Source organism: Lonchura striata, chromosome 3 (assembly GCF_050655825.1).
Source record: "Lonchura striata isolate lonStrDom1 chromosome 3, ASM5065582v1, whole genome shotgun sequence".
Taxonomy (NCBI): domain Eukaryota; kingdom Metazoa; phylum Chordata; class Aves; order Passeriformes; family Estrildidae; genus Lonchura; species Lonchura striata.
Window position 1 is genome coordinate 53,098,584 of NC_140705.1, and position 15,061 is coordinate 53,113,644.

Below are 15,061 nucleotides of genomic sequence, written 5' to 3' on the forward strand. Positions count from 1 at the left end.
GCTTTTTCTGAATTAATGCATTACATGTCTACTCAATTTAAACAAATTACTGCTCAAAGACATTAAATACAAATCATTCCTACTGCTGTGATACCTTTTCACTAAATGCAATGCAGTTACTGCTTGTGTTCCTTTTTAATGTTGCAGCATATTTGTCTAATAATACATTTTGCATATCAGATTTTTAATAATCTTTTTTAAAAATCTCTTTACAGTTTCAAGCTTATCACATGCCTATATGCAGCAGTTAGCCAAGGTTCATCAGCTCCACTATTTAAACAGAAATCAGGTTGAAATAACTGATTATATATTACTTCAAAATACATTCGGCCAAAATTACATATTTTAAAGTTCTAACTATAAGTAATTTATAAGTGTTGTTTCCCAAAAGTTACATTGTTTTTAGTTCTGAAAGTAAACAGAACCATTCCAAATGGATGTTGGTGCTTAAGGTTTACATATAAACCAAAGAAAGCACAGAAGTTTTACATGTACCACTTAAATGATTTTTAAAAATCCTTTTGAAGTGGTAAAATTTAATTTTTTTAAGAGCAACTGGAAACTTTGCCATCATTCTACTCAAACAGTGGTCTTAAATGTAAGTACCCCATTGACATAATATAGAGGAGACTGGGTATTCTGGAGGTGGTGTTAATTTCTTTTTTTTCTTCTCTCATATTAAGAAGTGTTATATTCTAGTTATAGTCATATTTTAAATTCTGACATACATACTATTCACAATTAAACATGGGTAAAAGTTAAAGTTCCTCCTATTATGGAGACAGAGAAAAAAGATGTGCAGCAGTCCTTTTAGGATCTTCCAATTAATATGCTACTGAGTAAAACTGAAATGCACACAGAAATACAGCCACATCTCTCCAGACTGCTTGGACAGGTAATTTAGGTGATTAAAAAGTCTTCAAAATTCATGACAGCTGTGTTACAGCTCTGTATTACTAGATCCCAAATGCCAATTATTTGCATTTAATTATAGTAAATTTTTAAAAAGAGGAGTTGATTTACAAAGAGAGAAAGCACACAATGCCTTTAAGGGCCAACCTTATCCCAGCACCCACCCCAGTTCTTATTTTCAATTAAAGCTTTAGAACATTGGAAAACTGATTACAAGTTTCTCTATTGAACAGATATAAAACTCCATTTAAACTATATATTTTACATGCAGAAGAATAAAAGGCTTTGAATTTTAAACATTTCATCTCAAGAAAGCAGCTTGTCCTCTCACCAAATAGACTTGCATGAGTTAGCCTTACCTGGAGCCATAACTTGTTATTCACTGCATCTCTCCCTGTAGCAATGCACTGAAATGTAGCATTCTGGCCTGCATTGACCTCTACATCCCCCAGCCTCAGAAAATGTGGAGATTTATCTGTAGAGAAGGGAAATAAAAATTTCAAATAAAAGTCATTATAAAAAAATAAAGGTGCCAGAAGCATTATTATCTCCCTCAACCTCCCGGTTTTAGCAATCTTTGGCTAAAAAAGAAACAGAAGAGAGAATATTATCTGTCTCATCTGTGTTCAAGGAGTGCTTTCAGTACTTCCCCTTCTCCCCTGGTGATTCTACTAACTTTATGTTATACATGTGTTCTAATAAAGTCTTTTTAAAATAGAAGCCAAAAGAAGGAGATCAGATGCCAAAATGTCAGCAGCACTTGACAAGAATTGTCCCAAAGACTTCTGACTGTATGAAAGCCATCATACTGAAAAAAACCCAATTAGCAGCATACTGCTCAAGCAAATAGATACTCTTCATGTTATTTGCAATGCAACTCAGAGTTCTTGCTTTGGAAAACAAAATCATTTGTGGCATTGAATATAATATTTCAGGAGCTGACAAATCTATTTCCCACACTGAGAAAGGCTGTAGGAAATCTCAACCACCTGAAGGATTTACTAGACCTACAAAAGCCAACAGAAACAATTGAGGAATGGGTACATTACACAGCTCATCCACCCTTTTTTCAAGAACGACTAAAGAAAACTGTAGCTGAACTGTTTCTCCTTTGTGTTTACTAAAAAAACATGATGTGCAGGAAAAACCATTAAATCGGAACAAACAGGGTTTAAACATCAGTAACAAAAAGAGCTTGTCTGAATACTGTAACGTACTGATAATGCACTGGGGATGACTGTACCCAAGTGCTTTTTGTTTTGGCACTTCAAAACAAAAAAAAAGAAGGGGAAGAAAATACACATACAATCCAGATATCATATCCAAGCAGAGTACAGGCTGAGTACAGGCATCAGATAGCTGGGGTGGCTGAAATATTAAAAAGGTAACTCACTCAAATACCCTGTATTGGTAGCTCCCGAGAGCTACAATTTTAAAAGGTTTGGAGTAGAAGAAAATAAGATGTGAGGTAGCCATTGGAACGTTATTATTTGGCATAATTTTGCGAAGTTGGAGCAGGATATTGTTATGCTCTGGTCATTTCAGAATGCGATTAAATTATCAGCCATGTGGTACACTAGAATGAAATCATATTTTAGAGAGGGTATGTCTAGTGGAAGATGAGAAGAGTTTAAAGAAAGAAATTGAAAAAAAAAAATTATAACAAGTGCCAGAAATGCACAGTAACAATTTCTTCCTCACAACCTTTTATTAGCAGAATATTCTCATTGTCATAACTTGTGTTTGCATGTGTGCAATTATTCCCCAGGATTAGCAGGGAAAAGCAAACATAAATGCCTGAAGTCTGTCCACAAAAAAAATAAACAAGATGCAATCTCTCAGTAGTTCAATAGCCAGAGCCTTTTTTTCTTTTATTTTTTTAATCTATTTTGTCTGTTGAGAAAAATATTTTTAAAAAAGAGAAAAAAGAAAAGAGGTATAAAATCTGATGAACCTCCTACAAGCATCTGCCAATTCAGTTTACTTTAATCAGTGAGTATATACATTAGCATTAAAACCCATTTTGATTATACACACCAACTGCGTATGACCGAAAAGACTTTGAAGAATGTCCCCTTTTTTTTTTATCCCTGTATAATTTACTTCTGGCAGAAAAAGATTTCACCCAGGTAAATCACTATTGCAATCACATTTCTTCCTGGAAGCTGCAACAAAAATACTATTGAAAGAACAAAGAATATCAGTGATCAAGTGATGAAAACTGAGCAGTCCACAGCAATATCATATATGTCCTGAAAAGACAGAGAAAAATGCAGCTCTTAATCATTACTTACCGCAAGGGTAACTCAGGACCTGGATGTCATCAATGGCAATGTAGCCATTTCTTCCATCTGAGACTTCAGCTTCAAATATTACCTGTCAAAATAAAAGAAAAAATGTTCACAACACTCATTTCTACAGAATTCCCCCGGTGGCAAGTGTGCAGATATAAGACACATTGCCTTTTTCATTTAGTTGAAGTTCCTACAAGGTTTGACAACTGAATGGAATATTTATTACTCAGTTTGGTGCAGTTCCATACTATTCATGTACATGGCTTGCTTTGGATTTGCTGCTCATAGCACATCAGAAAAAAACATGTTTAACTGCATACTGCTTTATCTCAGATAAATGTGCAAACATGATTCAATTCTGAAAAAATGCCATTACTTTCAGGCAAGTTAGGCATCACAGCACACAAGTGATCAACCAATTTTAAGAACATTTGTTTTCTTCCTGGGGGTCACAATATAGTCTCCTGTAACCTTCTGCAGCACAGTTGCAGGGGAAAACACAGAAATATTGCGGCACTCCCCAGTGGCAACAAAAAGAACAGCTGTAGCATGAGATTTATGCAGTAGTCATTTGTTGGGAAGGATGAATAAATATAATTGCCTGGCAAAAGATTTACGATAATACAGCCAGGATGAAAACAATCCTCCCTACTGGCTGGACAATACCCTTACCTACAGATAGGTCCAAAAGTCAAGTGGACTGTTCCATCTCAACCCCCAAAATGTATGGTTCACCCCACACCTGTAACCCTCCCCTGAAACATCAGGTGTCTGTGACCCCATTGGCCCAAGTCTTGTTCCAGCCCACCTTGAAGCCCCTTTATAAGGCGTCTCTGAGGGGTCAGATGCCCTCTTAGATCTTCCCCTCTCTTGGAACCCCCACTCTCTTGGAACTTCCACCCTCTCCTGGAGCATCCTCTCTACCCCTTGTCTCTCCCCTCCCTCATCCCTCAGGCCTTGCCACGTGCTGCGTCTGGCAGCTCCAAGCAAGACCTTTCACCATCCCTAATAAACCATATATCCTAAGAGCACCCTTCAGAGATCTCTTGTCTCCATTCATCAAAGCCGTCCTGGAGCACAGCGTTCCCTACAGTCATTAACTTCATTCTTCCTTCTTTCAAGGCAGTGAGGAAATTCCTATGCATGAAGAAAAAGAAGACACTGTCTTCATATGCAGTGTCTTGTCCCACCCCAAATGGGCAGTTAAAAACAAAGAATTGCTTGGTGGTGCTTCAGAGAGTTCCTGAACTTGTGCTTTGACTGCAGAAAGAGGATGGCTGTGGGGAATATATATTTTGATAGCACTGGACTACAATCCATCTCCTAGTTTCTCCAGACATTCTTGCTAAGACTGCACTTCTAACCAATTTCTTTTTTTCCTCTAATTTTATTTGCAACCAAATGGAATTTAGTTACAAAACCCACTTCGTTCTCTGCCTTGGCCAACAACAGTGCGATGGAAATTAATTTAGTGTCTGGGAGTCCTACTTTCAAAGTGTGCCTTGTCCATTGACATTTCTGACTAGAGCATTGTTTGACAATGTCTACCCACTCCTCAGGCATTTTCAGAAAGCTGGCATTTGTTCCCAGTAATGAACATCAATATAAATATCTTGAATTCTTTAATAATTTCAATTATCACCTTTTTCTATTTAAATGGTTGCATGGTATGGAAGACAACTCAGTAAGAAATATTTATATTTTAATTATATTTAAAGTCCTTCTGACAGACTGGGGTTTTTACAACACAATACAACATGTGTATGTTCTATAACATACACAAACTCTGAAAACACATTGTTTCTCAAAATCTAGTTAAGAAATTTGAGCACCAATGCTAAGAACTGAGCTAAATTTGCACCTCACTCTAACTGGGTTGTTATGAATTCACCTGGAAATAACTTAGATCCAGTTTTTAGGAAAGCTCTGCCTATAAAAGTATTGATACCTTCTTACATCAGGAGTCAGAGAAGAGAAAGTTACATTTCTTGGGATACTGCTGGAAATTAATTTACTTCAGTTTTTTTTTTTTTTTACCTCTGCTAGATTAATTTTAGTACTCTCCACCCAACAGGTGTAGGAAGTCCAAGAAAAGGAGAAATCCACAGAAAATCGAAAGATAAAGACATGGAGAACCAAGAGAAGAAGAAAAGAAGAAAAATATTAAAAAAAAAAAAACCACAAAAAAGCCCCCAAAAAAAACAACAAAAAAAAAAAAAACCAGAAAACATGGAGAAATATGGAAAGGCAAGGAGTCTATGAAAAGTTATAAAGGACAAAGTTTACAAGGTAAGCAAAAGAAAATACCGTGATTAAAAAGACAGATATTAGAGAGCAATGATTTCATAGATATAGTATCATTTTTATATTCATAATTGGTACAAATGCAACTATGAAACATTCATAACTATAGATGTAACATAGCAAAAAGTGCTGCTCAGTTTAAAAAATTATCATGCTTTAATTTGAGAACATCTGTTCACATTTAAAATGGGAAATGGAAAAAGGGAATTGCAAATATATGTGAAAGCAGGAGTTCAAAATCCTGACAAGTTAAGAACCTGAGGTAGTTTTTTCTTCAAAAACACAAACTACTTGAGAAAAAAGAGACTACTGAGCCATTGCTTTCACCAGAGGAGGCTTATCCTAATAAGACACAAGTCTTTGGGAGTGAATCCTGCACTTCATCTGCACTGCTGTTCAGTTTACAGTCCTAGAAAGAATGGCTTCAATACTTTTGTTTAGCTGAAAAATAATTCAGATTATGACTCTCGTCAGAAAACATTAATTGTCTGTGCAACCATAAATGTCCTTCCACTTATTACAATTCAATTGCATGCCCATATAGTGTACTCCTGAGACATGCTCACTTTCTTTAATGGAGAAGAGAGAGAAACTGTTTCCAGGAAATGAATTGGGCTGGCACAGAGCAGGGTTATGGAGACAACTATCCTGTCTCATTTGTACTAGAACTGACACAATGAAGGAGAATGGGAAGTGCTCAATATCTCAGGTAATTCAAATGCTACTCAAGGGAATCAGACTCGATCCTAGAATTTTCTACATGGTTCCAAGATTATATACAAATAGCCATTTACTTCTCCAAATCAAATTGCATATTCTTGTTTATGAAGTACCTACATTCAATACCTACATTCTGATACAATGAAGATCCAGGGCCAGAACTCCCTGAACTGGACACACTCCTACATATTTAGCCATTCCTAACACATTTCTTGTCCATATAGCTGGCCATTTTCTCCCTAAAAACATGCAAGCTTTTAGTGAACACAGTCTCATTTGGAAAAATACACGGGCTTATTGTTGACAGCATTAAGAGACCTTTCCACTTTTATGGTTTATACCAGACTTCATTTAATGACCCAAATCAGTGATGAATTGATCCCAGATAGCCTTTTATATTATTCACAACTTTGTAAACCTCTAGCATGTATCCCAAATGTAAATGTACAAATAATTTTGTCTCAAATGTGAAGAGTCAAAGATTGTTCAGACAATCTCATATAAAAACCATTCCCTTTTCTTTGATTATGCTCATCCTTCTCTCTAAAGTTCTACCAACACTATATTCTTTGAAGATAATGGGAGCAGAGCTGGCACACAGTAATCAAAATATGGATGAGTCATAATTTATTCAACAGCTTAACACCATTACCTAATTTATACTGAACTTCTTTAACCATTCTTAACACTTCATTTGCTTCTTTTGGCCACCACTGGGTTCTATGCTGATGTTTTTATGAACCCCACAATTCTGTTGCAGAGTGGCAACAGCAAGCTTCAACTGAGTCCATCACTCTGTGTGTGAAATTTAGATTTTATGGAGTGTGCATTTTTTTTATATCTCATTATCAACACTAAAATGTGCCTGTCATTTTATTTCTCAATCACTCACAGTTGGTGAGTCCTTCTACAGAAGCTCATAATTACATACTGTCCTTGCAATTACAATGTAGTTTTTACCTACAAACTTCTGTACTTGCACTGTTTTTTGGCACCCACTCTGGTCCCATATGAACATGATGACACAATTCTGTATCTAAGGAACTATCTCAGAGAATGGCAGCTTAGCTTCACTAGAAGTTTGTAAAGAGGGACAGCTGGCAATCTAACTAGATTCTGTTAATCACATCACTCTTACCTATATACTTGTCAACCTGTAAAGGGCTCCAAGCTGAAAATTCGGTGGGAGGGAAGGAAGGCAGGCAGGCAGGAAGGAAGGCAGGCATGGAGGGAGGGAGGGAGGGAGGGAGGATGAAGGGAAGGGAAGGAAGGGTGAGCTGTTTTGATTTAGGTACTGGAAAATAACACATCCCTTTTCATATCCCAGCTCTAAAATCCAGAAGATGGCAATCACTATTTATCTAATATTATTCCAGAAATAAACATTTTGACTAATTTAAATACTCAACAGTGTTTGAATGCAATGGAAAAAGTCGTAATTATTACAGCAGAGACTCCTACAGACACTTAGTTATTGAAGTTTAATGCTTAAGAAGTACTTAAACCTCCACATTCCTTCACAGTCCTAACAATGCAACCTGTAATCACCATGAGCGTTAAGCCTGCACTTGCAGGAATATAAGAAATGTACTTCTTCAGGACTGGCCTCGCTGAATTTTTATATCTTGTCAGGATCCAAAAGTGTATGTATCATCACCAGAAGCTCATTTGAGGCACTGATCAAAATAAGCACTCCCAAAGCATACCTAGTAAATTTAAGCACAAAATGCAGCCAGGAAAGAGGGAAACAACTCTAGCCCAAAGCCTATCCTTAGGAATACAATTGTTCCTAGGTTTTGTAAATGCATTTTTCTTGTAAGCAATGCACCACCAGCAAGAATGGTCTTTTTAGTACAATGTGGAGACCTTCTTTGTCCTTTCTCCACTTGGCTAGTTCTGACCAGTCATGGTACTGAAGGAGACACAATCTCCCAGTTGTGACATCAGTCCTGCCACATCATCATATATAGAAAGCAATGTCTCAGTTAGATAACCTTTTACCATTAAAATGTTCAGTTAAAATAGAAATGTAGTGTTTTGCTGACAATTTTTTCTGCTAGGCTCTAATATGTATAATTAGAGAGAGGTGAAGAGTAATTGGAGATGAAAATATAAAAAAAAATTAAAGGAAAAATTTAGATACTGTAATTTCCATAAAGCATTCAACCTACAACATATTTTTGTTTAGGCATCATAGGGCTTCAGCTAGCCGAGTTATCTGAAATCCAACCTGTACATGGATGATTCCAGTGCTTGGTGGAAAGGTGTACTAGAGAGCTGTGTGCAGACAGAAGTTAACACATCTGTGATAAACCACAGTAAAACCACAGTACAGCACAAAAAAACCACCCCAAAAACACTGAAAAAAACCTACAAAAAGCCCAAACAAACTTCAAACCAAAAGAAGCCATGAAGTTATATCAACTAACTTCATCAGATGTGTTATATTAACCTCATCAGATATAAAACTTCAATCTTTCATAGGAATATAAAAAGAAAACTTTAAATTTTTTTTTTCAACTTCATACACACCTCTTTTCTTTCATTAATTTTCAGTTTGTAACAGCAGAGTAAGTTATTGCAGATATACTCAAACCTAGTACTTGCAATAGAATTGATAAAGGTTAAACAGTACATAGAAGAAAGTTTGTTTTACAGTAAAATAATTCTCTGAAGATGAAATGCCATGCAGAGCAAGACCAATTATATAGAAAACAGTAACAAATCCTATTCACTGACAAGTTTCCAGCCCTATTCAATGCTTTCACAGTGTTAAAGGTATTTTAAAACACTGAATCAAAGGTTATAATTACCAAGAAACTAAAAATTAATATAAACATGAAAACAGTGTCATGTTACAAAAGAAACACTTAATGGAAGCTAGCTGAAAGGGATAGTTAAAGAAATTTTATCTAATATACAAAAATTTTGTTGACATAATAAAAAACATTTCCCTTGTGACAGCTACAGACAATGTTGCTGAACTAATTTAGAAATCATGAAAACATAATTATTTCCACTCGAATGCTCAAGTAATGCTGTGAGGCAGTCTTTGCAGCTGACATGACCCAAGAGAACTTTAGCACAGCAAATCAAACACTTGGGTGAAAACTTTGTAATCTCAAGTCTGCCAGGCCAGCTAACACCCAATTACTTCTTTTTTCCTCAATAACACACCTCCTGACATTGGAAACCAAAGGAGTTAAGGCTATCTTCTCACTGGTATCCAGCTGAGCTGGTCATCTCAGATTCTTTGACCATTTCAGAGTCAGCTACAAGGAACCCTGACATTCACAACTGCTCTCATCCCTAAAGTTATATTCAAGTTTCACTTGACATAGGGAGATCTGTACGCCAAGATTCATCTCAGTATGTGCTCTCTGGTGAAGAATCACACACAAAAAACATGCCTTCAAAGGGTCCTATAGTGTGATCTTTTAGAGAATTTATTAGTGGCAAGTGACCTAGCTACATATTCAATCCCTGAAGAAAAAAATAAACCAAACAAAAAACAAAGCCACACCAAAAGTGTAAAATCCTCTCTTTATGTGAAAGCAACTGTGGGTTAGGTTTTGTTGAGCTAAACAATTCAAACATTTTGAGATCTAATAACAATATTTTATTTCCACAAAAAATATACATGTTTCAGCAAAACAGATAATTAACATGAAGCATAATAAGACTTTGGAAGGACCTGTATGACAATTGCCTGATGGCAGAAAAAGCTAGCAATTAAATTCAGTGACCCTGGAAACCACTGTGTTAGTAACACAGTGAACACCAGAAAAAAAAAAAAATCACATCTCTGCACTTATCTTTGCTTACTTCTTTCAAGTTGCTTATGTCAAATGTTTCTAGACTCCTGCCTAGAAAATGTCTGGATGAAGCACCACACATGGATGAGTTACAGCTACTCTGGCTGTGGAGCAGTAGTAGTTTATCATGTGGGAATACTTACAGTTTTGTAAAATCCCACCCTGCTCTTGACTGACTGAAGAACTTGAAGAAAAAACATCCTTATGTAGCCCATAAACTAAACCAAAAATCAAAATACCATACCACCCTTGTTTAAGGGTGAAAGCTCTTACATGATTGAGATTTTAAAATAGCAGTAACACCATGTACAAAGGCATGACTCTTAACCATGGGCAACAAAACACTGACAGAACTGTAAATCATGACATTTAAAGGCTAAAACTGGGAGACCAGCAATAACAGACAAGCTAAAAATCCATATGAAATACTCAATGCTTTGCTTATTTTTGCAATAGACTAAAATCTTAAGGAAACTCTCCCCAGTAGCACAGAAGCAGTTCCTTGGAACATGGGTAGCTACCTGAAAATGCAGCAATACAAGCGTGGCATAATGCCACCTCTTCAAACCTAGAGTAGAGGTCAGTCCTTTCTGACTTTCAATGACCTTGGGAATTCCCTATCATGTGGGAAAATTTTGAGCAGGACCTGATAACCCACAGAGGTGCCTTTCAACTTTGACCATTCTGATTTTCTCAAATTGTTGACCTACAAAATAGTTTTATTTCACTTACATTAAACAGAAGGGCTTAAGTTCACTTTTGACTATCTTCCAGATACTTGCTATGGGTTGGATTGAATACAACCCTTTTCTCTTTAGAAAGTGTTAATTGAAAACTTTTATATATGCATTTTTTACAGCTTTTAATATTTACTAGATGTATTCTGCCAGAATGCTGGCTACCAACTAACACCTGCTTGTTTTACGATGATTCCTGCCTATGAATCATTTGTGGGATGATGGAAGCACTATTTGTATAAGTCACCTGGAAAGGTTTGCTATCTCCTTACCCTAATTACCTAGTAAAAATATACTCTCATCCATGGAGCTGACTCCATAAATTGTCTTGTATGTTTTTTTGATACTTTCTTCTTATTATGGTCTTTTTAGTGATGACAGTTCATCAGCTGTAATTACAGATCCAGCAAATATATATATTTATCAAGAATGATCATAGGGCCCTAATTTACAGGTAAAACAATTGCATGGAAAAGGCAACATAAACAAGTTCTCCAGAAGCACATTACTGCAAAGAAATCAAGTATAAAATGGCTTTTGTCACAGTGAAGCAATGCAAGCTAAACTTTGTTAACCATTATTTATTGCTCCACATTAGCTTTGAACAAATCAGTTTGACAGGCTGCACCTTTACTTTAGTGTAAGCAAAATAAAATTCCACATAGGGTTAAAATAGAAGAACAACCCCAAGCCATGCCTAATAAGTGATTCAATTCCTTTATTTTTTATTCCTACTACAACTGAAAGAAATTAATTCCTCATGGTAGGTAAAGAGACAGCAAAGCTGACAAAATTCATATTTGTCAATGAAAATACTGAAGAACCAAGTGGTTCTCGAGAGCAAGACACATTGAAAATGAGACCCTGAAGAAGAAAGACCTTAAAGTTTTGCTTCTGTTGTATCATAAATTGATACATCTTAAAAAAAAAAAAAAAAAAAAATACAACCAGACTGCATTTCCATAGATACACAATGGTACCTACAGCTTTTCACACTAAAATTTAATTTTATAAACTAAAAAAAAAAAGAAAATAAAAAAAAAAAGGGCAAACCACAAAAACTAAACACAAAACCAAAACCATCCCACAAACCCCAAACAAAGAAAACTAACTGAATCTTTCAAAGTACATTAACTGACATCCTTGCACATGTCATGTCTAGTATGTGCACTTGGGACCAGGTTGCAGTGATTTTGCCTTCACTACCAAGAGACTACCAAGAGAGCTACAAAGAGAAAGACCTTGAAAAGGTCTCTAAATACACCAGATATGCTAGGCCTCCAGATACCAAGATGTAATTTCAACAAGTCTTTCTGAAAATTATCTTCTTACTTCTGAAAACATTAGACAAGGAACACTGTAACCATTTAAACTGTCACTACTACTTGGTTATACATAATATCACATGCCTTGCTTAATGAAATCAGACAAGTCAGATTAATTCCCTAATTTCCTACTTAGAGCAGAAACTTGCATTTGAGATTGTGACAGTGAAATATTTATTTTTCAGGGTACTTCTATGTTAGAAATGCATAGTAAAGAAGGTGAAGCAGCAAAAGTAATAGCTGTGGAATCTGTCTGTGATGTTTAGTAGATAAACATCAGTCAGGAATGATACCAGATCTACGCTTCCCCACCACTGGCAATGACCAATATGTTAAATAAACTGAGAAGGGATTCCCCAGGTACATTTTCCTGGGATATTTTTAGAGCTTTCATGCATTATATTATTAACACTAAAAGAATTAAATACAGAATTGCTGTCATTTCTTCCATTTATTTTGAGTAGAAATCTAAGGGTATTCAGCTTATATTCTCAGTTTTCAGGGAGCAGTATGAAAGAGGTACATACTATTAAAGGAGCTCAACAAATGAAACTGAATCAGAGCAGAGCAGACAAGTTACTGACAAGTCAAGTCAGTCACATCACCCAAAGATAAAAATTAACAAGACAGAGACTTGGGGGCAAAGAATTTCCTCTGCCCCCCTTAAAACCCTTAACTTCAATATATCCACTAAAATCTTATTAGTAGTTTTCCTTTCCACCTTTCCTCTATTATCAATCTGCAAAGACATCTGATACTTCAGCTAGCATTTGAACAAACAAGCTAAACTGAAAAGTCAAACAAAGGAATGATGAATCCTAAATTCAAGAGAAAAGGGTCTCTCTGTTCTCAAAACAAATCCATTTTCATTTTTTAAGTGCTGAAGATTAATACTGAGCAGACCTCCTTTGTTTCTTCTATAGGAGTACCACATAAGCTATTTCAGCAATTTTGTCTACCAAAATGAGTAATGTTTCTGGTCTCTGGTATTGCACTTGAATGTATCATTTTTCTCCACAGAAAAAGGAAGGCAGAAATACTTCCCAAATTAATATTGTCTCCTGAAAGAGAGAAATAACCAAGAATAATTCATAATCACATTCTTTGAACTTTTTCAAGATAATGCACCAACTTGTTTTTTCCTAATTGTTCAGAAAAATAGCTGTGAAACACCAAGCAATTACTATTCTTGAAACAGCTTAGGTTTCATAATGAGCAGAGCAAACTTACCATAGCTTCTTTTAATTTGAAACACATATTTTTAACATGCCTATAAAATAATTTTGTAACAGATGGATTATTAAATGGCAGGAAAAGATTGCATAGATGAGTACTAACCTTTCACCTCGTAAAATTACAAATTTATCTACAATGAGAAGATAAGAGAGAAGGACATCCTTACCAGTAACCTTCAGATAGGTTAAGATAAACTTAAAGCCCAAGACAAACAAATTTTAGAATCTCTGCTCTCAAGGTTCATTGTTCATTATTGTAAGTCATTGTAAGTTATTAAAGACTGTGCCACTGGCTATTAAAGGAAAGTCATAACCTATATTTAAACTGCCCTTTTTTCCACTGATGGGGCAGGGACATTATCCCACCAGTGGATCCAGTTGATATCTGTATCACAGCACTCTGCATTATATTCAACACAGTGCTTTTTCTACTTATATGACATTTTGTAAAAGACGACAAAGGCAATTCTTAAGTGGGAGTAAATTAGGGCTCACAATTGGAATGATGATTTCTCTCCTCACCAGACTGAGGCTTCTGCAGTCACAGCCAATTATCATCATGTTCAGTTCACAAAGGTTTGCAAAACACCACAGGCCACAAGAAATTCCCAACATTAAAATACAGCTTTAACAACCACAGACAAGTAGCAGGCAAAAGCCAAGAGTACATTGCTCCACCACAATAAATACTGAGAAGGCAGTGCCAGTATCTGTCACAAATTCTGTTTTGTTCCCTACTGGAAAATCCATGTAGATTTAAATTAGCAAAGTTCACCACAGAATATACATTTACTTTATGCTCATATTTTAAATACATGTGCAATAATATTTATTTTCCCAATTCTAAAGATGAGCTACAAAAATTATTCCAAATCCGTCTCTGTGTTAAAAACTACAGGCCTTGATCTGTTTGCACTACTTCTTCTGCATATCAATTCTCAAAACTCTTTGAAATAAAACCACAAGCCTAAATGTAGTAAAAGGTTCAATTATATATACACACATATAGATCTGGTAACATATACGTAACTTCCAAAGGAGACACTAGAGACACTAGAGACAAAAAAGTCATCCACTTATAGTATATCAAAGTATTTCTGCATTTACTAATTGATATAAAGATATGTGTATGAATGTGCTTACATGTGCCAATATATACTTTGAATTTGGATAAGGTATTGATTACACAGAATGAACAAGGCACTGTGTCTCAGCAAATATTAACTATGTTTTTATCCAAAGACTGCTGCCAGACTGTCAGACTCATCATGCCATTTTTAATTAGCAACATTTTCATATATTTTTATAAGTTCCACTTATCTACATAGAGTTACCAGATTCCTTTCTGCTTTCCCTTGCTTAACACAGACCCAGCTCTTTTCCGTGTAACTTTTAGGTTCTCCTTTCTACATTTCCTGGCAGCTTTGAACTAAGAATACTGATTGCAATGTGTAACACCTGTACCTGACATACAACACTGAGTAAGCTCTTGTCTTAAGTCAGTAAAAGAAACATTCTCTTAAGTCAAAGGTAACTTGTACAACACTACCAAAATAAACACGGAGATCCTAAAACAACTTTCAGTGTTTTTGCTCAATGTCAGACTTTCCAACACCCTTCTTAGGAAATAAAAATAATTTCAAGGGAAAATTAACATGTAACATTCTCCTTATGCAAACTTCATTTCTCCTCATTTTTCCTTTCCTCAACATAATGTTC

At 35.6% G+C, this 15,061-nt stretch overlaps 1 protein-coding gene across 12 annotated transcripts in view; it reads right to left on the reverse strand.

Moving 5' to 3' along the window:
- PTPRK (protein tyrosine phosphatase receptor type K) overlaps positions 1-15,061 on the reverse strand; it is a 376,393-nt gene that overhangs the window by 202,311 nt on the left and 159,021 nt on the right. For all 12 annotated transcript variants that reach the window (XM_077782214.2, XM_085576521.1, XM_021547162.4 and 9 more), the window contains exons 4-5: positions 3,207-3,288; positions 1,272-1,387 (exon numbers count right to left, since the gene is read on the reverse strand). In XM_077782214.2, the coding sequence (XP_077638340.1) occupies positions 1,272-1,387; positions 3,207-3,288 (198 nt within the window). The remainder of the gene's footprint in view (positions 1-1,271; positions 1,388-3,206; positions 3,289-15,061) is intronic.